The sequence below is a fragment of the Wasmannia auropunctata genome, unplaced genomic scaffold (assembly GCF_000956235.1).
Source record: "Wasmannia auropunctata unplaced genomic scaffold, wasmannia.A_1.0 LD333494.1, whole genome shotgun sequence".
NCBI classification, from domain to species: Eukaryota; Metazoa; Arthropoda; class Insecta; order Hymenoptera; family Formicidae; genus Wasmannia; species Wasmannia auropunctata.
The window spans coordinates 6,480-31,136 of NW_012029396.1; the positions used below are offsets into that span (position 1 = coordinate 6,480).

At 38.0% G+C, this 24,657-nt stretch overlaps 1 protein-coding gene across 6 annotated transcripts; it reads right to left on the reverse strand.

Annotated features, from left to right (window-relative positions):
- Positions 1-1,575: 1,575 nt before the first annotated feature.
- On the reverse strand, positions 1,576-24,614 carry LOC105459895. 6 transcript variants are annotated; one of them, XM_011706238.1, is made up of 17 exons: positions 22,854-23,347; positions 21,103-21,223; positions 20,578-20,822; positions 11,875-12,054; positions 11,638-11,785; positions 11,249-11,543; positions 10,784-11,122; positions 10,541-10,713; positions 10,144-10,286; positions 9,315-9,401; positions 8,501-8,728; positions 4,507-8,046; positions 3,902-4,009; positions 3,613-3,723; positions 3,017-3,121; positions 2,287-2,493; positions 1,576-2,203 (listed from the first exon to the last, which is right to left on the reverse strand). In XM_011706238.1, the coding sequence occupies exons 4-17, from the start codon at positions 12,031-12,033 to the stop codon at positions 2,024-2,026; spliced, it is 5,823 nt and encodes a 1,940-aa protein (XP_011704540.1). In that variant the 5' UTR covers positions 12,034-12,054; positions 20,578-20,822; positions 21,103-21,223; positions 22,854-23,347; the 3' UTR covers positions 1,576-2,023. The 6 variants fall into 6 exon arrangements, with proteins under 6 accessions (XP_011704540.1, XP_011704539.1, XP_011704541.1 ...); XM_011706237.1 differs by lacking the exons at positions 20,578-20,822; positions 21,103-21,223; positions 22,854-23,347 and adding an exon at positions 23,951-24,614; XM_011706239.1 differs by lacking the exons at positions 20,578-20,822; positions 21,103-21,223.
- Between the last annotated feature and the right edge of the window lie 43 nt (positions 24,615-24,657).

Consider the following 24,657-nt stretch of genomic DNA (forward strand, 5'->3'; position numbering starts at 1 on the left):
AGATATTAAATACTCTACATTTCATAAAAATGTAAATATATAAAAATAAAAAACAAAAATTCTCTCGTTTCCTCGAAGCACACATACGTATATTTTATTTAAATAAAGTATATTTATATAATATGTTGTAATAGATAAAATCAAAGAAATAGAAACTAAAATACTATTTATAATTAATCAAAAATAATACATTAAAGAACAAAGGTATAAACACAAGCCTGAAGATACGGTACTATATTTCATATGTTAAACTTTTCATTTAAAATAATTTGCATAAATTAAAATGTATATAAAAGCTGCAAAATTAAATGCACCATTCTTTTCAGTGAAAATTTCTTAGATTTATTTTATTTATTCAAATTTCGCAATGTGTGAATTGTAATGGAACGTAAATCACTAAACTAATGAAAATTTATGTAAAATTGTAGTTCTATAATAACTACATAAGCTACAGCTAAATTTAGACATATACGCTGACCAATGCATATCATTGCTCTTGGTATAAAGTTTTATACGTACATACATATATACATATATATATATACATATATATGAACCTATTTGTATTAATCATTATATTAATTGAAATATAATGAAATCTACATAGTTTCTATCAAATAGATTGTATTTCTCATAATTATTATATATAGCTGCAACGTGAAAAAGGACAATACTATTAGCAACACAATTTCTCTATCTTTCCTACAACATAACTCTAACATTTTTAGATATATGAAACTATGGTGATTTCAAATATTTCTGTCAATTAGCAATATATACATATATATGTATGTATATATATATTAATATGTAACATATATTCTGACTGTCACACAATGTTATGTAATAACCGTTTGGAAAGCCAATATTGATTTCACAGATAGTCAAACTATACATATATTTTTGCCGAGAAGCTTATCTTATTGCATTTAAGCATTACAACAATATGTAGTAGAGCTATTTTGCTTAGCTATTACTTAATCTTACTTTCTATCGATTCATCTTTGAGGAGTCCTTTTTTTTTAACGGATCGATAAAATTATGTTTCATATATATATGTAACCCACTACAACGTATTTTACTTGTTTCTTTATACGAATATTATGAATCAGAATATTTTAGTTACTGTTAATAACTTGTAATATATTACGCTCAAAGATGAAAGAGCGAAAGTAATGAGCTTTCGTTAAAGGACAGAGGATTCTGATAAATCGAAGGGAGAATATAGACTTGGCTTTTAATAGACTTGGTTGATTATAAATATTTCGCTATTAGTATTTCAATTTGGAATTCTGATTTTATATTTTGCAAAATTTTAAATAATTTCATTGTTGGTTATTCTTTGTATTACTGTAATTATGTCTTTTTTTACTGTTGTGAAGTATTCATTATCAAAACTTTAAGTTGCAGGGCACCCCGTCTTTTATATATATATATAAAATTATTATATATATATATATATATATATATATATAATTATCGCCATAACTATGTATAAATAGTTTATCCATTTGTTTACATACATACATAGCTATGTATACATTGTATAATATATATATATATTTATTCATTTTTATGTTCTTGTGTATATAAATACACTTTCTTAGTTATTTTAATATGAACACTGTAGTTTATAGTACGAGGTACCATTCTCTCTTCATGAAAAAGATTTCATCAATATTTCATTCCTTTCAACTATCAAACTCGATTTTGAATCGAATTTAAGCTCGAATTATCGGGCAAGCCACACAAAAATTTTCTTTGACCCTCTTAAGAGAAAAGGTATAAAGCTTATTGTTCCTTGCTTTATATTAACTTCATAAAATATTTAAAGACGTATCGACGTTTTTTATAGCATATTTCAGTCTGGTTCTTTTTATGATGCATTAGACAATGCATCCAATATATAGCATGTATTGTAAATACCAATTTGTTTCTTCTAATCTCTAAGATTACGAATTGTTTGTTATTTATAGACCAAGAGTGCCCTTTTATGTATGTATGACGGACAATCCTCCACTAATTACTGCGCCGTTTGCTGCTGTATTTCTATCTTTTCCACTGTCATATCCGGATTCATAGCAGTGGCCTCCTGTATCGCTTCTGCTAAAGCTCGATCATGATCAATTGGATCCCCATCCGACTGTATTGTTATCTTTTGTTCCACTCGTGTTTCAACTACACCATCTTTCTCCGTTTTATACTGTAAGGCAATATAATATTTAATAAAAAACTTATACAGCCACAAACAATATTGATTTGGTCAGCATATATAATAATACCAACCGTAATAGTTTCAACGGTACGGGTTTTACTGGATATCGTTTGCGTACTAACTATCTCTCCGGTGGCGCTATAATTACCATCTTCACTTTCGAGAGCTACTTTTCTTGTTTCAGTCGCCACTACAGGTACCGTAGTTGTCGTTGTCACATTACTATCAGGTTCTCCTGTGTAAACGTGCTTCTCAGTTGCAATCACAGCTGGATCACCCTGGGGATCAAAATTTATTCAAAATTCTTTTATTTATGACGATCCTTTGTAACATGGAAGGATAAATTATGACAAAGATATAAAATTAATAGATATTAAAACTTAATAGAAAATAATAAGAAAAATAAGAACCGTGGACAATCTAGAAGACGAATAAATCTCACAAATTGATACAGTGAGATATATCCATATTTACAATATTACATTTTTCGTCTCCGACGAAATGCGCTAAAGTAGAACAGTTTTCTGTGTGCATCTCTGCACAAAATGCAAAATATACATATATACATATATACATATATACTTATATATATATATATATATACACATGTATATATATTTTTTTAAATATACAATATGAGCAAAAATATATTAATGCAAATGCACCGCATTGGGTTAGGTGGCGAGGCGAAATGCTTTTTTATGTGCATGAATACCTGTTACCCGTTGCTTTTTAAATATGCGTTATCTTCCGCTCCGTTTTAATAGAAGAAAATTTTCAGTCGTTTATTCATTGGATTACCTGATAATATTGATTGTAGAAAGCTTGTTGGTCATCGTCAAGATCAATCGGTGTACCCGAATCTCCACTGCTTGAGCTCGATGTACTTAGCCTTCGCGAGAACAGCTACGCCATGCAACGTGTTAACCAAGCCGGCAAAATTATTTACAAAAAACAAAAATAAAAAAATAAACAATTCCATATGAGTATGAATAAATGATACTAATTAAATCATTGTTAAATTATAATGATATTACAATTACATTTAATCGATTTAATAATAAATGAGCAATATTTTAATATAAGCATAACTTATGCATATGTAATGAAGTGTTAAGATAATATGACTTTCTCAACTAAAAACCTTTACAAACACAATATATTAATACTTATGTATATATGAAATGATCTCTTACATGTGTGCTACAATCATATGCGTAACGATGATAATATGTATACAGCACACTTATATAAAATAATATATATTTAAATGTGAGAAATGATAGTTAGATCAAAATCCAAATAATATCCGTATAGCATTTTGCAAAAACGCTTTACATGCTTCACCTATTAATTTCAAGCGTATCTTGTCTTGAGAAAGATACAATTGGCATTACCTGTTCACCGGAAAGCACGTGACTCGTGGTTCGAACCTCTTGCGTTACTACACGTTGCTCCTGTCTCGTCGCACTAGTCGCAGTTGTATGTGCTACAGTTTTTTCTTCTACCTAATGTAAAAAATAAATAATAGCAAATAATAATTAGACAAACCCAAAGGAACAAAGAGTATATGAAACACAAATATAAATTTATCAACTCTATCTTTTTTTATCGTATGCAGTACAGGCTTCGAATAAATTTACATTAATACTCTACGAAAAGACGCTAATAATGCTCGTTACAAACCTGACTTGTCTTCTGATTCTTTTCAAGATCCTCATGCATCGTGGCGGTACGTGTGGTGACAGCTGTCGCTGTCATATATGGAGTTCTACCATCATCTGGTGCCTCTGCCTAAATACAACTACTATGTGACTAAGATGTCAAGACGTATACAACTAACGTAAATAGTAATTGAAAAATGTAATGAATTAATGAATATAATGAAAGTAAAGATCTCTATGCGTTGTGTCACATTTTATGACACGAGAAGTCTCAATTGTTGAGCAAAAGAGAAAGAAAAAATTTGTCATTTATATAAAACTATATAAAAATGACAGATATAACTGAGAGTTCAATGATTCAAATTTTTCAAGAATACTCAAAAAATTGTAAATTATTCCAGCTATGCATACTCGTCGTAAACAAATCTATCATTCAATTTCATGCAATATATCAGAATAAATAAGTATTTTATATATCAAATAACAATTTAAAAAAACTATCATATGTAATTTATAAGCATGCAGGGTCTTATGTTTGTCTCATTTTGATGTTACGTTCAACTGATTAAAAATGAATCGTATGAATGCATGTCTAAGTTAGTCTTTTATTCTTTCCAAGTGTATCACCTTATTGACGTGAGTAGAGACCGTAACTTGGCCTGTACCACCGGGCGTAAGATCCTCGATCTTTTCTTGAATATTTTGTGTCACGCCTTCCTGATCCTTGACCACCGATTGCTTGGTTGTTGTTTTAACGATTGTCGGTATCACAGCTGGAATCGCGAGTTTCTTTAATTTCGTAGGAGTAGATTTTGGTAGCTCTTGTAAATCCTTCAGAATAGTCGTGCTGTCCGTCGGTTGGCCATTGTTTCCATATATTACGCCGTCTTTCACGTACGATCCCTCCTCATCGAAAAGTTCTTGATTGTATAGTTTTCCGAATTTGTCGTATATCTTACCATCTTTAACGAAACCACCATCTGCTCCGAACGGTGCTCGTGCGACCGGTTTTCCGTCCTTGTCGCACACCAATCCTCTACGTACCATCGTAATCGTGATAGTCGTAAAATGTTTATCCAGCGGTTTTCCAGTGGGCGCGCAAATTATTCCATCCTTGACGACATTTCCCTCGGCATCGAAGCTCGCCTGTTTCACCGGTTTCCCGGTTTTATCTACCACGATACCCTGTATAACTTTCAGACCTTCCGGCCCGAATGCCTCCTGCGTTAGTGGCTGACCATTCGCGTCGTAAACCTTGCCGTTTTTGATAAAACTGCTTTCTGGCGGCAAAGGTCCGTGAGAGAGAGGTTTCCCGTTGCGTTCATAAATCAGACCGTCTTTAATGAAGTTACCGTCTTGGCCGTAAACATCTCGGTTGAGATATCCTCCCGCGTCGTCGTAAATTCTGCCGTTTTTGACCACACTGCCCTCATTGTCAAAATCACCGTATCTCAATGGTTTGCCATCATCACCGCAAACCAAGCCGTAGCGGACGGATGTAACGGTGATTATGGTCTGCTTCTTGTTCAACGGCTTTCCGTTTGGTCCGTACAACAAACCATTTTGTATGTAACTACCGTCGTTGCCGAATGTGCCGTGACTGAGCGGTTTTCTATCCTTTCCGTAAATGACACCGTTTTCGATGAAGTTGCCCTCGGTACCGAACGCGGCGTGATTCAAGGGTTTTCCATCCTTTCCGTATAGCCTACCCTCCTCGATGTAACTACCACCAGGCAATTCAGATCCCGCGTTTAGTAATTGACCTCCCCAGCCGTATACAAGACCATCTCGAACGTAACATCCGTCTGGCTTAAACGCACCTTGTTTCAACAGCTGTCCGTTCTTGTCATAAACCACTCCGTCTTGTATGTAACATCCGTCAGGTACCAACGAGGATTGATTTTTCGGATTTCCGTGATTATCAACGATCTTCCCATTGTTGACCGCTATATTGTCCGGGCCTTTGTCGTCCTGAGTCAAAGGCTTGCCGTCTCTTCCTATGATAATGCCATTCCGAATCGTGTTGCCGTCGGGCCCAAATACACCTTGCAACACGATTCTGCCGTCTTTACCGTAGACCAATCCACCCGCCACGTACGAGCCGTCGGATCCAAATGAATCTCTACTCAAAGGTTTGCCCGAGTGATCGAATATTACGCCATTGACGATAAAGCTATCATCCGGTAAGCCTGCGTTCAAGTTCAGCGGTTTGCTGTCGCTGCCGTAAACAATACCATCCTTGACGTAACTACCGTCCGGTTTGAAGAATGAGAACTTTAGTAATTTGCCATCTCTGTTATATATCTTGCCATCTTTAATAGCCGCGCCCTCGGGCACCAACGAATCTTGATTAAGCGGTTTTCCATTTTTCGCGTGAATGATGCCTTTCTTTATATAGCTACCATTCGAACCGAATGATTCGTGTTTCACTGGCTTGCCATCTTTCCCTAGAATCGTGCCATCCTTCACTACATCAGGGCCGAGAGTAGCGTTTGACAATACTGTACCATCCGCGTTGCGTAAGGTGCCTTCCTTGACTATAAGATCGTCGGGCTTGAAGAGACCTTGAGACAACGGTTTGTTGTTTCTGTCGTGCACTAAACCGTCTTTGATAAAATGACCGTCGGCTATTAATGGAATTTGATTCACGGGTCTGCCGTCCTTTCCATGTATCACACCGTCTTTCACGAAACTACCGTCGGATTTGTAAAACGCGTACTTAATAGGTTTGCCATCCTTACCAACTACTTTGCCGTCCTTTAAGTGAGCACCGGTCGGTAGCAAGGATCCTTGAGTCAAAAATTTTCCATCTTTCGAATAAACTACGCCGTCTTTCACGGCTGACCCATCGGAGCTGAAAGACTCGTGTTTAATCAGTTTACCGTCCTTCGAGTGAACCTTTCCTTCCGCGATGTAATGGCCTTCAGTGCCTAACTTGCCCGTATTAAGCGGCTTTCCGTCTCGTCCATGTATCAAGCCGTCGCAAATAAACGTGTCATCGGGTATAATCGCGATCTGATTCAAAGGCTTGCCTTCTTCGTTGCATACTACACCGACAACTATGTATTTCCCGTCCGCGCCGTACGATCCCTGAGTCATAGGCTTAGACCCCGACGTAAATATGAGACCCTCCTTCACGTACGTTCCATCCGCACCTAATTGACAATGTTGAACCGGTTTGCCGTTCTTAAGTAACACCTTTCCCTCTTTAACCACCGCGTGATTCGGCCCGAGGAAAGACTGTTTCACCACTTCGCCGTTTGGAGAACAGATAATTCCATTCTTTATCGAGTTTCTATCTGTACCCAATATTTCCTGATTGAAAGGTTTGTTGTCCTTCCCAGTTATTACACCATTGCTGATGTGAATTCCATGCGGTCCGAAATCTGCTTTTTTCAGCGGTTTACTTTCTTTTCCGCAAACTTTACCATCTATTATTTTGCTACCGTCTGGTCCGAGATGGCTCTGATCCAGTGGTTTACCTTCTTTGGTATAAATCACACCTCCAATAACTCTCGAGCCATCGGGAAGAGGCAGAATGTGATAATCTGGTTTGGATTCCATCGGTGCCGGTGGGATTGTCACAGGTTCGCCGATAGTATCTCCATGTTGACGCTCACTAGTGATGAAAGCCGTTGTTTGGTCCTTCTCAGCACCTGCACCATTCTTTTGCTGCTCTTTAAGGCCAGCGGACTCCACATAATTGAGCCCTGGTGTCTTTAAACTCGGTGGCTGTTTGTCCGCTTCTTTCGTTTTTCTCTTCTCCACAGATTCTGCTACCTTCTTTTCTTCCCCCGGCGCGTAGTTAAATGCCAATCCCGTAGCTTTCCGACTAGCTGCAGTAGGCGATGGTTGATCCTGTACGCCAGGCGACGCGGGTCGATCTTCGTATGTAAAACCAAGTGGAGTAAACGGCTTTCTTGTAGGCGAAGCTTCTGTTTCCTCGTAATCGTAAGGTTTCGTGTAACCAGGAAGCTCAGGAGATTTTGTGGAATCTTGGATCTTATCTGCTTTTTTATCAACTTCTTTTCCTTCTTTTCCTTGCTTCTCCAATGTAGAAAGATTGGATTCGACATCACTTTTGTCCGTGGATTCATCGAGCTCTTTGTTCTTTTTCTGTTTCTTATCCTTGTCCTTCTTGGTAAACAGGAAACCGCCAACAGGACTCTTGGATAATACACAAGATACATGCAGTACAAAATACATGCTATATACACGATAATAAGTAATATATATAATAAGAATATATATATAACATACTTTTGTCACATTTAAAAAAAGCTAATAATGTCTATATTAATGTAACTCTATTATTTTTGCAAAAATACAAACTAATATTCGTGCAAACTTGAACTATACCGATGTACGTATGTACTTAATTGAAAAAAAAAAAAAAAAAAAACTACACATTCAATGAAACATTTTTTTTAACATTGTTAAAATTTTACAGAATACTTACTTGATTATAATATTTAAAAGCAATGATAAACTCTAATCGTGATATAACTTATAAAAAAAATATTTAAATTACTTTTTTCTAAACCATACATATATATATTTTTTGTAAAATCATAAAAAGCACCAACGCGCGCGCGCATACAACACAATATATAAAGCTTACCTTAATTTTCTTTTCTTTATCCATTTTTTCAGGGGTTTCTTTATCCTTCTTTTTAGATTCTTTTTTAGATAGCGATTTATCATCAATATTGTCAAGACGAGCATTGTCATTAATCAGATCAGTATTATTCAGATCATTGTGATTTTCCTTTTCGTTTTCATTCTGTTTATCCTTCTTCTTCTTTGATAGACCACCGGGCGGTAGGACAGCGATTCCTCCGACCGGTTTCTATAAGTAAATTTACCCAATCACACGTCGCTTCATGCAACAAGCATAAAGCCGCTACATTGCTAAAATAATACTAAAAACTATACACGATACTATGTTTCGAAATACAATGCATGCTTTACGGATTACGGTCTGCGCTCTCAAAATATGTATGTTATGTGGTTATCATAATTTGTATTAAATTTATTTCGTTATGTAACACTAAACTTTTGCTTAATCTAATAATTTATAACGCTACACATTTAAATAGTATTCTTATTAAATAACTGTCAGTCGCTGTAAACTAATTTCACGTTTATCCTTATGTTTATACCTAAGTTTCATTGAAATTCTTGACTTACAATAATCAACAACAAAGTAACTCTCTAAAAATCTTATTATTCACATGCTTATATTGCTAATATTACTAAATGCTTAAATGGGTAGCTAAACATCCCACATTGAGGCGATGGCCGTATAAGTTTTGCAAAAAACGTAGCAACATGCATTGGAAGAAACAAAACACCAAGTGGGTCACATACAAAACAGCATTGATAAATATATAGAATATAATTAAAGCAGAAGTGTTCCAGGTAAAATTTTATACCTTTCTTCCACGATCCGCATCATATTCTCCTTCCAGGCTACTGGTACTGCTAGCTGATGTTGTTCCGGCACTTGTTTTTCGTGTGAGCTATCGGTGTTAGTTATGTGTCAGTTAATAATAGGGATATCAATATACTCCAAAGAAAAAAAAAATTTTTTTTTGTTTTAACTTATGGAGATTTCCTGGTACATCTTTTTCTAATTTTACTAATGTATCGCGTCTAATTTTATTCTTGTATGTCAAAGAATATGTGATGCATAACTCTATAATGTGTTGTATAATATAAATTGCCATGCTTTCGTTGCAACATTATATGTTGGATTCGAATCAGTGTACAGTGTGCGTTAAAATTTATTGCAATATGCGTAGGTAAGTCAATATATTACACAAATCGATATAGATATATCAGTTCGAGAGTGTATGAACATTAGTAAATGAATATATGCAAAATATAAATTTATTTTACTGATTCACCTACGCATTGATGGAGAACGTGAGCCAATTGGTGTTCCGCGATTTCTTTGATAGAAATTTTTGCAAGAATATTATACGTATATATTATTGCATTTTTTTATTCGTCACGAAAATTAAGTTAGATCACATAAATTCATTTCATCGTTAATAAATTTTCATTTGTAATTAAACGATTAGTTTGAAAGCGTAGACCGCATACGAGAGTTAAAAATTGCGACATACATCGTTCATAAATTTGGCTGTCAGTCAAAAATCTGATTCACGTTCGCATGACGAAAATTCATGCATACTCTACGTTCTAGGTTATTTTAAAATACAGAAAAGAAATATTCTCTAACAAACGTAAATGCATTACCTTCTCTTTTTGTTTCTTGATTGGACTAGGCCGTCTATCTATATGTTCTATATCGTCAGGCAGCATTTCAGGCTCATAGCTCATAGTATGCCGTTTGCTTGGTTCGGAGCCGTACGTTTCAACCGGTTTAGGCCCACCTAATGCTATACAAGGCAGTCACGCTACTTCAACATCTTAGTATAACATATATTTAAAGATATGATTATAAAAAGGCACTTGTGGTTAATTTATTTATGATTTATAATTTATAAACGAATACTTTAAAAATCTTTTGCAAAGAGTAAAACAGATGTTCACAATAAATCGATTGATTTAAGAAAAAATCATTCCACTAACAAAAACTCATGCTTGTACAAACTTGTGTGTTCACAAATAAAGTAACAAAAATCTTATTTACCATCCATACTTCTGGATGTGAGTCGTCGACCACTCAAAGATCTCTCAAATTGTGGAGGTTGCCTATCGATAGGAGTCTTTTTCGTTTCATAGTGAGTTCTTCCAGAATATCGGAAACGAGATCCTAGATGTGGAATTAATCCCACTTTCTTCACAGGCTCCGGACTCATAAGTCTATTAAAAAAGAAAGTCTTATATAATTAAGATGTATCGTAAATCAAAAGTGCTAATTATAATAACTTGCCTGAAGAAAGTATGATGCTCCACGCACACTTTCCATAACTTTTTCGCTGCTCTGTGATTCGCCAATTTGAATCCAATTGTAGATTCAAACTGTTCGAAGTCACCCGGTCTGATTTTAATGTAGAAATTATGCCTCTTGTAAGATATTTTCAATATCTTTGGCCAGGCGAACCTATTAATTCTTAAACGATCCCTATAGACAAGAAGGCCGGAAGCGCATACACCTAACATTATATCAACGCCTTCCGAGTCTTTCGCAGGATGAAGATCTACGCCGTACATAGCTAATTTCTTCGCATTTTCGAGATAATGTAATTCTGCTTCGGCAGGTGTTTGACCTCTGAAAAAGATTTACAAAAAAAAAATCGATTTTGTTATTTGATTAAAGTACTCGATATATTTTTCTCTTCATCATTATGAAAACCGAAAGAGCAAATTTTTTTTTTTGTGTAAAAATTAAACTAACTTGTGTGTTTTATGAAGATCCATCACTTTTTCGATTAATTCGGGTGTTTGGTTAGGAGCAAATTTAAAATCTTTCAAGTATGTCCTTCCATGTTCCTCGGAATCGTAATCTCCGACTTCTGATTGAACCAGATAGGAGCCTAGAAGAGCGTGTGTTACAAAGGAACAAAGTAAACGCCCTGTAATAATGTCGTTTCTGATCTGTAGGCACAACTGATAACGCGTGATATCTTCGTGCAATTGAGCTGGATCCGGTGGGTAGAATTTAACTTCGAAATTAAATTTCCATGGCTCAGCTAAAAATATACATTAATTTTTAGAAGAAATTTTTCGGCATGTACTATTATATTTGTCATTATACAATAACAGTTTCGTAGGCAGTTTCCATACTTTTTATAAATTTCGTGATCCTCTTATGAAGATCCAACCAATTACGCGGATCGTGTCTGTCCTCGTAGATAAGACCAAAATAATCTTTCTCCAGCAGATTCATGCTTTGACAAATCATATCGAGAAGTTCTTGGCCTCTTGCCTTCCTCTGCAACGCAATATTTAACATTTATCAAATAAAAAATAAAATACAATTCAATTTGTATACGCATAGACCAAAATTCTTCGACAACTTACATCTACATAGAAATCCTTTACAGTACCATCGAGAAGGGTAATTTTGGCAAGAGCCATCTTTCCCCTGCTAACCGGGCTTTTCGTGGGTGAATTCGTCCCGGTCCCATTCTCCGCCGTTGCTTCCGCTGGAGCGGAAACGGTTTTTTGTTCTTCCGGCATATTTTCGCTCTATTCGTATACCTAAAATCAAATGTATCACTCTGCTTAATATATAATACATCATATATGTAAAATTACCGAGAGAACGCGTCTGCGATTCTATGACTTATCTCGAGACTTCTATCGATCGCGATGTCGACAGAGCGTAGAAGATCACGTGTCGCGATGTAGTATATCTCATTATAGATCCCGTCTAGACGACCTGAGGGTGTCACGCGGTGAAATAATCAATAGTTGCCGAGGGCTCGCCAAGTCAAAGTGTCTCGCGGTGCACACGCCGGTCGCGATTTCGTTATTAATGAAGAACGAAGGTACACAGTCGTTACTCGAGGGTTCGTCGAACCTCGAGTGTGTGGGGTGTGCATCCTTGAACTTCGCAAGAACGACGAATAGAGTGACAAGGGTATGTATGTGTACATATATATACATATCGATTACGCCTAGACGTCATTTGCTTCTAGATAAAAGCAACAATGTGTAATTCTATACATATTTCGTTTGTTTTAAATATTACATAAAAGAAAAGAATAAGGATAAGAATGACGTCAACGAATTTACAGCTACAGTATTAGCTATAACGATAAAATTTTTTTCTGTAATGCGAACGTTTGTCTAATTTCTCTCATTCCTCGTTCGATAAGTGAATATGTATAAAATTCTTAAGTAACAAGCGCACATTATCAATCGCGCGGAAAAGATAATGCATTATATAAAGTAGTTAGTGAGTGGAGGTTTTACAGATCAATTGACATGCATCGTGTACAAGTGTTTTTTACACGCGGGTCCGTTCACCTCTCTTCACAATTACAGATCGTGCGTAAGTATGCGCCGAATCATCAAAACTTTCCGTCTTGCGAGAAACGATGCTCTCGACACACGTGCTGTTGATCAGATTTCTTGATTGGATGAAAATGTATAAAAACATTGGAAATATATCGAGTCATTCTTCGATTTTGGTTCGGAAATTGAAGTGCTATTCAAATCGTCAGATATACTTTTCGAAAACAAGAAAGAGGAAAAGAACGTATTACTATATTTCACTCATGTATACGTTAATTACTTATAGCAAACGTACAGAAAGATTTAAGACAAATATTCTGTGCAAAAAAAAAAAAGAGTTCTAAGGCAGCGTTAAGAGCAGCGACCCTGACCGACACGCTCCGCAGAATGCAACAGAATTTGCATCGAGCTGCCTGCAACTCGAGTCGGGCGTAATCGCAGCCTCGTTCGGCAGCATTGGACAAACAGTAATTCAGACACAATTGCGCGGAATCAGTGCCGCACAAAACGATCGTTGTTAGCATTCCGGAGCTCCCGGAGGGTTCTTTAAGAGCTTCATAAACTGAGGCTAATAAGAGTTAGGCCAAAGCGACGATTTCTAATTTGTCACTTAATCCGCTCCGCGCAACAAGTAAAATGCGTTGGAGATGTGACATTTAAATAGAAAAACCCAGAAAATTCCCGCAGACTATCGACTTCACTCTGAAAGAAAATGATACACGTAATTAGAAAATTTTAATTTTTTTTTTCATTTAAAAGGATTTGTGATTTTCTTAACACAAAATTATCGATGATCGCGACAAGCCTCTCGTTGATTAGATAATGTAACAGCCCTTCTACATTTATTTTTACTATACTCTAGTGATTGGGCGATCGAGTAAACGTGATTAATAAGCGCTCACGATATCATATCAACGATTAAAAAAAAGCACGCATAAAAAATAGCACAATAGAAAAAAAAGAGAAGAAAGATAATGTCTTCATTAGCAATTTTAAGCAGGCTTATGACTCGCTCTGGTGGTTACACACGCCGATAAATCTGCCACCGCATGTGCACCGTATAAGGTAGGGCGTTTTTATAATAGTCTAAGAACTGCAATTAATTCGGCGCGCAAGGTTTATCACGATCACGTTTGAGTATCATTGCACATTAATCTCCCATCGACGAAAGTTAACGTTTTCTTGTAGTTTGCGTATATATAATCGCGGGAGAGAGAAAAGGCCACAAAGTTTCGATTGTATGTACGATTTGCAGCTAAGGAAACAATTAAGCGGGAAAATCACGCGATCCGATCAAAAAATATTTTTGATTCGTGCTGCTGAATCTACGGACGGGACTTTTTCGGTCAGGCGAACCGGTGTATGAATTCGACGAGAGGAAAGAAGTGCCGTCATCGCTGGAAGCGGGCGGCCTTTACACATACTCTTTACTGGATTGATGAAGTAATACTGACAATTACTTTTGTCGCGATGATGACACGACGGCAGCAGCGACAAGGATCGCACGTAGATTATTTCGCTCGATGGAAACTGATATTTTGTGGACACGCGAATTTATCTCTCTCTCTCTCTCTTCTAACTAACAATCTACTAACGATTTTCTCTCGTAAGTAACACTCCAGCAGCACTTACACTATTTTTACGATATCTTCTATAACATTATCAGCAGATAAGCATGCGATAGTATCTCCATTGATACAAATACGTACACAATTTACATAAAATTAATAGTGATATAAAGTTTATTAAGCAATAAACTCTTTCAGCAATTTGAAATTGATATATGGAATTGGATTATTCCTTGGTAAAAATTTGTCATTTTGAAGATCGCGGTTTTTTAATTTTCAATATAAAACAGCTTAGTTATAATTAAAACTTTGTTATTTGTAAATAATTTTACATTTTTTTGTAAAAATTATTAAATTTAATTATAAAGTTTTCCAATCCTTTTACATCTTGTTTCAAAATATTGGAAAATTTTTATTTTATGGAAATAAAAAAGAATATAAAATTTTGCCTTATGCCGTCAATTGGAAGAATTTCGCTGCTCGTGTCTGACGAGGCATAAATTCTTTCATTAAGACAGTGTCGCCGAGAGACACGCGCGGAAGCTGACGAAGAGCGGACCGAGAGAAACGCATTGTGCGTGTGCGCGTAGGCGTGTGCCAGGGATCACGCGACCGACCCCTCCGTTCACAATCAGCCCTTTGACACACACGTCTGAACCTGAAACCCACGCGATATGCAGTGGAGCAGGATCCGAAAAAAGTTGACCGAAACTCAAGTTTAATTTTAAAAAATTCAATTCTGATTTTTACATTTTTAGTGCGAAATATTTCATATATTTTTACTTATGTATCAAGAATAAATAAAGATTTTATAAAATCTCCAGGAATACTTTCGTTTAAATATTAAACGAAATTATTATTAGTAACTTGAAATTAATATTACATAAGATACGATAGTATATATACATTATATGCATATAAAGATAATCTTGAATGAATTCACACATTGAATAAAAGTAGCAAAATGAGGCCATAAAAATCACTTGGTATTATACGAGTCTCAAGTAGAATTCAAATCATTTTTTGACGAGCTTTTTTGCATTCTATCCCGCTGTACGACGGTTCACAAAAGAGATGCCTAGTAACGAAAAGAAGATTTAAAGGTCCGGCCTCATGCAGCGAAAAAGGGCCAGTACCTTTTACAGGTCTCTTTAAAATTTAAAGGGCGAAATGAGAACCCGACCGGCTTATACCGCTGTCGGAAAGTGACCGGATTCAACCTTACCCTAGCTACTAGTTTTCTCTACCCCTCTTTTCACAGATCTCTTTTAAAATCACCATCTGGCAACATCGGCCGGATCATCTTTCTTGAATCAACAGAGAACCGAGTGTTTCTCAATCGCTCCAACCTTCTGTAATTATTTCTTTCGATCAATTAATATTCTAGCGTCAAATGTAATTGTTGTATCTGTAATACAAGAAGCAAACAGGAAATGATCGCCGTCGCGACGCAGGGGTGATGCGGAAGGGTTCGACGAGAGGGTGAAATTACTGGAGGGTGGCCGGCAATAACGACTTCTGCGAAACGTGCCTTACAACCGACTACGCGACCCTGCCGACTGATAACAATGGGAAGATAAGGGTGCTCATGTACCTATATAGTCGCAATAAAGCAGAACGCGCTTCTACCGCGTTTCTTTTTTTTTATCAAAAAGACGAAGAGAGAAATATATGGGCACATCACGATCGATACCGTCAGACAGAGATAGATGGTAGATTTGAGAAGGTCGAGAAATAAGAAAGCGAAGATGATAGAGACTGTATACTAATCGATCGCAAAAAAAAGCAGAAACGGAAAAGAGGAAAAATAACGTTAAAGAAAACGTACAAATAACGATTAAAAAACATTGTCTGCCGTGCGTTTACAGAAAACTAAATATGCATGCCATCCTTTTCAGTCACGGATTTGAAAAGGCAACCCTTATCGCGCTTTGGGCTCGGGAGGAATTCCACGCTTTTTCATCTATCCGACCAACCCTTTCCTTTCACACGAAACAAACTTGTCTTCCTGCAATGCGATTTTCAAGTCTATGGCATATTCTGCGAGGGAGAAAATGACGGAGATGGTAAAAAAAAAAAAAATAAATGTTTCTTTAAAGCGCGAGATTAAAACATGCAGAAAGAGATCCTATATACATAGATTCCTGACTGCGTATTTTCCTCGATTTTTTCAATTTTTCTACCGGACAATATATCTCGATTTGCGAAATTATTTTATATTTATAACAATATTTTTCAATCAAATACACACATATGTGAATATATTTTTATAAAAAATATATATATATATATCTTTTGCAGGAAAGAAAAAGTAAGCTTGACATCTCTTTCGTAATTTAAAAACCTAATCGTCTTATCACGTTATCGATGAACGTAATCCATGTAACGTTTGCGTGTCACAAATATATCTCGATAAAATAACGATACCGAATTATTCGTAAAATATAACTCTGCGACATTAACCCAGTTTTTTTTCTCAAGTACAGTTTGCAACGTAGGGAAAAGCATTCGTGTTGAACGAGTGATATCTCGCATCGTGTATTGAACAGGAGACCTTCCTTTTTAGGAATTCGCGTGCACATCGTTTCATGCGCAGAACATATTTGATCGATAAGCTTGACTATTTTAATCAAAGCGTACGTCGAAATTAGAAAAGATCTAAAGGATATAAATACTTGTAGCTTATAGACACCATGCGTAATAAAACAATTTAAAAAATTTTAACAATGTTAAAAAAATCATCGAACTCTGTAAAAAAAAAATATTAAAGATTTGTAAAATATTTAAATATATGTATATATAAATTTTCTCATCTAAAATATTTAAATGTATTCATTAAATGAGACATATATATTATATATTTAAAAAATCGAATTTTTATCTTTTTCTAATATTTTTTAAAATATTACAATTGATAGCGATGTTAAAGATGCTTAACACATGGTCTCGCGTTTTAACCTTGGATATCGCTGCTGATAAATTAAGTATGTTTCTCTAATAGACATCGCGGCGAAACCTTACTGTGTATATTTTTGTACAAGTTTCCGCGCGTAAAAGTAGACATGCGGATTAAAAAACAAAGAGACGAACGTGAAAAAAACGATATAGTACACTTTGATCACGTCACACGCAAGCACGCATGACTCACATCGAAGAGATACGTACGTGCGTGCGTATGACGCGTAATTTATAATAATTACGAGGGCGTTCCCATATTGTATCGACATTCGACGAGAACCGAGAGCATTATTGCGGAGAATGTGCTTCATCCTGCAACGTAATGGATCGCTGCATAGTTTCACGAATATTACAACAAAATTATCATACATTTTTATAATTCTCACATTAAGCAGAACACAGCTTCAAATCCCTCAAAGAATTTATAGATAAAATTTATAGGTAATTTGTCAGATGTGTTTCGATGCAGCTTTTATCTTTTGACATTTCGTTGATTTCTATCGAATATAAACGATCTTATTTACCTCACTTTTTGTGTTTACAATCAATTCATTGCCACGTATTTGCGTTACTCTCGCTTTCCGCGGATGTTCAAGAAGATAAGATATTCTCTGTATAATTACCTCATATAGTCCGCACCTAAGATTTTACCACAAATAAAAAAAAAAATTAACGCGAGCACAAATCTTAGAACTTTGAGCTGCACGTTATCGCGTTGCATCGTAATTTTTTAATCACGTCCGACCTGCTTTGTTTCAGAACGCGCGTATATCTGATTTGTCCCGTTGTACAGATCTATGGAAACCGCCAAGCGGTAAAAGAAACGTCTCGCATCCCTGATTTTACGCTCTTTCAGTGGAAACGAAAGTGCGAGATCGCCACGCACTGTGAAAATGCGAGTCACGAGTCAAGTGTCAATGACAATAGAAAAAAAGAAGGAACCGCTGAACGCCGAAACAACCGTGATGTGACCCGAAAGCGCAGCAAGGTTTCGCAGAAACCAGTGAAATGCGTAAGATACAGATTAAAGATGCCACGAGTCCATAATAAAAAAAAAAAAATCAAACGACGTAAGTTTATGCGCGAATAACTTCTTAGAAGACTTCTTTGTAAAAAATACGGAAATGTCAGACATTCATAATTAGTTTGATTTAAATGAGAATATATTGCAAAAATAATTTTATAGAAGTAGAAAACACAAAACTAAAAAGAGAAATGTAATGTATTATTATAACATATAAAATATGTCGTGGTGAAAAAAGAGGACTACATTGATAAGGAAAGAAAATGCTCCTATGAGGAGTACATTGATAACGAAAGAAAACGTTCTGTGCGAGAATTAACATCAGTGGAAGTTCATTGTGTAGTCGGGAATCACTGTTAGGTAGTGCCACGTAGTGAACGTGACCACGCCTTATCGGCGTTCACCTTCCAAGTATCTGAGTCTGGTTGGATGTCTCATCATCACCATTTCCGCCAGAGTAGCTTGTCACACAGTTACATGATTAGTCGAACTTGAATGGCATATTTAACGAATAAAGTATTTAATAGGTTATAAATCGTGTCACTATGAAGGGCTATAAATACATCATAGTAAGAATAGAATAAAAAGATTCAAGCCAATAGATAATACAATTATTTAAAAAAAATTTCGTAATTAAAATTGTCGACACAGTGAAATTGATTTCCCACTTAAATAAAAATAATAATAATAATAATTAGGTATAATGCCAGCAAATTGTAGTAAACCATGTCAAGTTCCCGTTCTAACAGACCTAGATTTCTCGTCAAAATAATGCAAGAGTTCACTGAACTACATGCTATGCTAATCACAGTGATTAATTGAGATTTGCGTAACGTGAAACGCTATGTACCTGATAACTTTATTCCCAACTAGCTATCTTTTAAAAGAGAGAGATTTAAGATGTCCACATCTATCAAATTTCATATATCAGATAAAAACAATTTATAACGAAATAGAAGAACAGTCTGCGATTTCGCAATATCTCCGTATAATGTATACGACAATAAAGCGCGATGCCACAGCAATTTGGTTCAAAATGTAGTCGATAAAGATCGTGTCGGTAATTCGATGATATGCGAACCGGTGATGGCGGTTATTGCATTAAACGTGCAACCTAGTAGCACGATATAGTAATATATTGTCGAAACGAGCCCGCTTCGACGATGTATATAACGCAAAACTAACGCAAATGGTATTTTCGAAACTCTAAAAACAGGGTGCCTAAAAACTGCACAGTCTTATCAGCCGATGTATTACCATATTTCCCCGCAAATCAAATAATTATAGTAGTCCGCATTATGCACCGCCGAGCACCCACGCTCGCCACGGAGAACCGTTGGATCACGGCGTGGCGTAAACGATATTACTGGAATGCTCGTGTGACAATTGTATTCAATGCCATCCCGTACGTACGGTATCATCGAGCGAATAGTCGTGCGCCCGATTCCACGTCTCCCTCTCAGCTACGATATCAGATTCCTTTCAATTCAAATGACGTCACCGTGTTCGCACACGTTCGCATCTGGAGAGCCGCCACCGCCGCAGCCGACAACGAGCTGCAAGTCGGCGCAGGAATAACTACTCGCTACGATACTCGTACTTACGATGCGAGCATTCATCTTGATCGCCAAAGGTATACAAGGCATATGAATAGCTACACGCCTACGCGAGATGCACCGATAGCGACCGAAAAGCAAATGAATGGCAAATGAATTCTCTTGTGATATTTTTGTGTCGCGATAGATTCCTCGCGAATGCGCTGAAAAATTCGAGAGATGACTTGTTAATGATAACTTTAACGTCTTTAATGTTAATTAAACGAAATCTATATGTATATACGATATATACATTCCTTTTCCAACATGATAAGGGACATTAATGGAGCGCCGATTAACACGATTTGAGCGTTAAATTTTAAGAATGCGTAAGAATATATGACGCCAAAGCGCGTCGACAATTCACAACATTGAAAGTGAATATGATTTCTTTGGGAAACAAATTAGAGTTTTTCCCCATTTAGAAATGTCTTCCAAGTAATAATAAAACAGACAATGATTGTGACGTGGGGATCTATCTATAAAACAAAGCCCACTTGTTAGAACGAAATGTTAATTCAAGAGACGTCGATGATAACGATAACGATCGGACGCACTCGTGTCCGAATTATCGTGTTCGAAAACAGGTTTCAAAAACGTCTAAAAAATTCGACGTTACCGTTCGCTTCCGGTTGCTCCTTCGATGCGAACACCTGCACGCGTCAATGCGTGCTCCGCGTGCACATACGTGCGTATACGTTTTCACGAACTTGTGACACGAGTACCGGTAGCCGGCAGTGCCGCGGACGACATAACGGCAATATCGTGTCGTGACGTCCTGGCGAAAACTGTGTCGAGATGAGTCCTTCTCCGAACTATGCGAAATCTACTGTGGTATGTGTTTTCAACATGAATTACCAATTGCTAAAAAAATAATAATAAAATTAAAATTCCATGTCTTTACAGAATATTTAATTAAATTTGGAGAAACTTTCCTCAACAATTTTAAAAATTATATATATTTATATATTATAGATAGCACGTTTTTAGAAATTTTTATTTTTATTTCTTTTTTCCCGATCATGAGAATAAGAATAAAATAATTTCAATTAAAAATCGCTTAAATTCTGATGAAAATTCTCGGAAAACTCCAGGTTTTTTAAATGAATGTTCTAACAAACTTTCTAATGTGTAATAATCGTACATCTTTCAGTCGCGGAGCCGGAGAGAGGACGTTGCCGAAATCGTGCGCGCAGCCCGAACTTCTCATCGATTACCACAGCCGCAAGCGCATCCCAAGTGACGCGTCTTTCGAAAATAGTGCTCTGCAACAGAACGCATAATTGACCCAATTGAACCGATAGGTGTTTATGGAGAGAAAGAGATACCCGGCCTCTTGCCAAGGTTAGTCACTAATTCCTGCATTCTGTGAAGAATCTTGAAATCGTGCGTACAACTAATGGCATCCCGTCATTCCACTTTATGTTTGGATCAATTAACGGATTTACGAATGAGGAAAAATGGGCCGAGGAATATCTTCGGCAGCGCGCATTGAAACACGAATCCAAGTTAAATATAATACGCCTAAAAATCAATAAAATTTCGCGTAATAATATCGATTTGAGAGATAAATGTATGTCTAGCCGCTGCAGTGTATGCTCAAATTAATTTCAATCTTACCAAAAGTTAATCAATGTGTCTCGTTTAAATTCAATTACTGCACAACGAGACATGTTTAGAAATCGCGCGATGATACATTTCTTATTATGCGCGGGCTTTTAGTTTCCAATTATACAAAAATCCTGTTCACGGCTAACCGGTGTGCATATCCGCATCTTATTAAGAGCAAAGGTTACAACGAAAGACGAAGAAATACATGGACTCGACATACTTGTTATTGAGAAAAGCGACTCGGACGAATATCGCAGGCGTATCAAGCGCATCATGCTCAAAGAACAACGTTTAATATATACACCATGTAGAAAGTATCGAATGTGCGTGGCACACTATCGAGAAACATTTTTGCCCTCGGGGGTCGATCGCTGAAACCGGAACGACGCACGGTGCGATGCCGGTGAAACGGCCGGAAACTAGAGGCAGCTCGACGTAATCGCTTCGTTAAAGCCTGAAATCGCGTTAGCATCGACGTTTTCGCGCAAGAGAATCAAAGTGAGAACCGACGAGATATCGTCAAAGTACTCTTGTACTCTTTTACGAAGTAAAATCCAAAACAGAAACGATCGTGAATTACTAGAAATTACAAGAACAAGAGTATTTGAAAGTCAATTCTTTCCGGATTAAATAAGACTTAAGGCGATATTTCCAGTATCTTACGTCGGGGAAAATTTATCGTTAATAATTATTTATAGCCGCGGCAGGTTTAAAATAAAGCGTTATTTTTTCCTGGCCGAGATTCGTGTCACGAGCTTAAGTAAACGAGCGGCGATCACCTCGTGGGCGCCGCTTAGAAAATTTGTCGACGCACTCGCAGCGAAAACGCTCGATAACGCGCTTTTCCGCGGCTTCCGACACGCGTTGCAAGTCGCAAAGGATGTACCTAGAAGCGTCTCGTTGCCGGCAATAATCCCGCCACCCCTCGCTCGCTCATTGACGTTTCAGGCGTAATTGGACATAACGGCACGGTCGCAATCAAACGCGTAATTTCGTGGCAAAAGTATCGACTGCTCCAACGAACTATCGAATCTCTCACGCCGATTAAATGGCGTTTAAATGGCACAGAATTATCCCAAGATGACGATCCGGCGATAAGCTCAAGTCGTGATTGAAAACCGACCGAATTTCCTCAGTACGTTCACGGGTGCGTGCGCTTGTAATTTCTAGCTTCCGCGATCGACTCGTCGTCTGACAAAAACTGCCTGAAATGAAATTTTGGCAAAACGATTTATCTCTCAAATTTCTCAGAAACGCAAAATTCTCGACGAGAGACTTACTTACTTGGTGAATTCAATCTTAACGTACGTCGCTGCCGTTCACGCACCTTCCTGTCGGGACACCCGGTATACGCACGATATCCCCGTAACCGATCCGTACCATCGGCGCTCGATACCCGTCCCCGGCCATACGACGCTTCTCACGTAATCCGCGCTTCCTTTTTGTTACATACCGCGTGACTGTTACATGTTACACTACCACATGTGTGTCGCGCGTGGCATGGCGTAGCGTGGCATGGCGTGGCGTGGCGTGGCGTGGCGTGGCTTGACTTGGCTCGATGAAAACAACGCAACCAATCGGGAATTAGTCACGTAAATTTTTGTCACAATTATTTATGGCGTCACAGTTGAAAAGACTAGAAAAGTGTATGTACAACGCTGGAAGGTGCACGCAGCAAAATTTCGAGCTTGCTCTCTGTGGACAGATCGATGCATCCTGCACAGAACTGCGACGACGTATGCACCGCGCCGGCTTGTCTGTATACACAATAGTTTTTGCACCCTACGTTTCAGCGCTTCCCCCTCACGGGATAAATGCAGCCGTCCGGAATCGCAATTCTATTCGGAGGTGAGAATTTCGCAGCGAGGGTCGAGAAACAAACGTCGTCGAAAATGGAAGGAAAGAAAGCGTTCGGCGTCCAGAAGATAGAACGGTTGTTTGATCAAGAGCTGCGTAAAAATATAATGCAATTCGTCCAAATTTAGTATCGTTCGCTCTTCGGATTACAAATCGGAATATAAATCGTGACAATATACCAGACGCGTAAATCGACAATTTCTTAACTTTCGGTTTCGGAAAAAACGATAACGGAGTACCGATAACGTACGTGTATAGGTACTTAACATTATCGCAAATTATTGCGGCGGCAGGTGAATGTTCAGTTTACTTGAGTAATAATTCGCGTCGTAAATAAAAATACCTGCCTTTGAATTTATCCGATCGTTTTCAGATTTCATTTTCCGACGCGATCGAGAAAACGCGTTAACGCGCGAGCGGGGCGAGCGGCTCCGATTTTCCCCGATCCCGCGGGATCAGCCGCGCGCTTCGCCCAGCCCGGCGTTCGTACCGGCGATATCGCCAAGTGGAAGTGACACACTTACCTGCGAGATACGCGAGAGCAGCAGCAGCCTCCGTCGTGTACGACGCACCAGCGCGAGCGCGAGGAAGCGCGACGCGCGCGGCGAACAATGACACGGGCGATCGACGGGAGGGGGCGGGCGGGAACAGGGCTTGGTTCTCCTTCCTTCGAAACGCGGAGCCTCGAAGCGAGGTGACAGGCGACACCAGGCCGCGCCGTGGCGTACCGTAACGCAGCACGTATAAACAACTCTCTCCTTCTCTCTTTCTCTCGCGCTTCCTGGGATTCGACAGGTCTGTTCGGTCGGCGGGTTGTCCTCCGGATCACGAGACGACGCCGTACGGCACAGGGGCCACGGCCCATGTTGCCCGCGCCATTTTCAAATAGTCCCACGAGCGGCGGCGGCGGCGGCGGCGACGGCGGCGGCGACGGCGACGGGCCGGCGGTGGCGGCCAAGTTGAGAAATTGCGTATCGCGAATGACGCGACGCGGACGCCGCCCAGACGGTAGACACGCGCTGCGATAGATTTCTCGTCTCCCTCGCTCTCTTCCCGCGCCTTCTTCCCTAGAAAATTTCACCGCGCGCGAATAATCGCGAAACAACGCGAGCGAATCGCTCGGAGCAGCGTTATTGCACCGAAACCACCGCGGCACTGCCCTCGCCTCGACTGGTTCTTACACGCCTGCCGTCATGGCCGATGCGACCAACCGCGACTTAGGAAAAGCGGA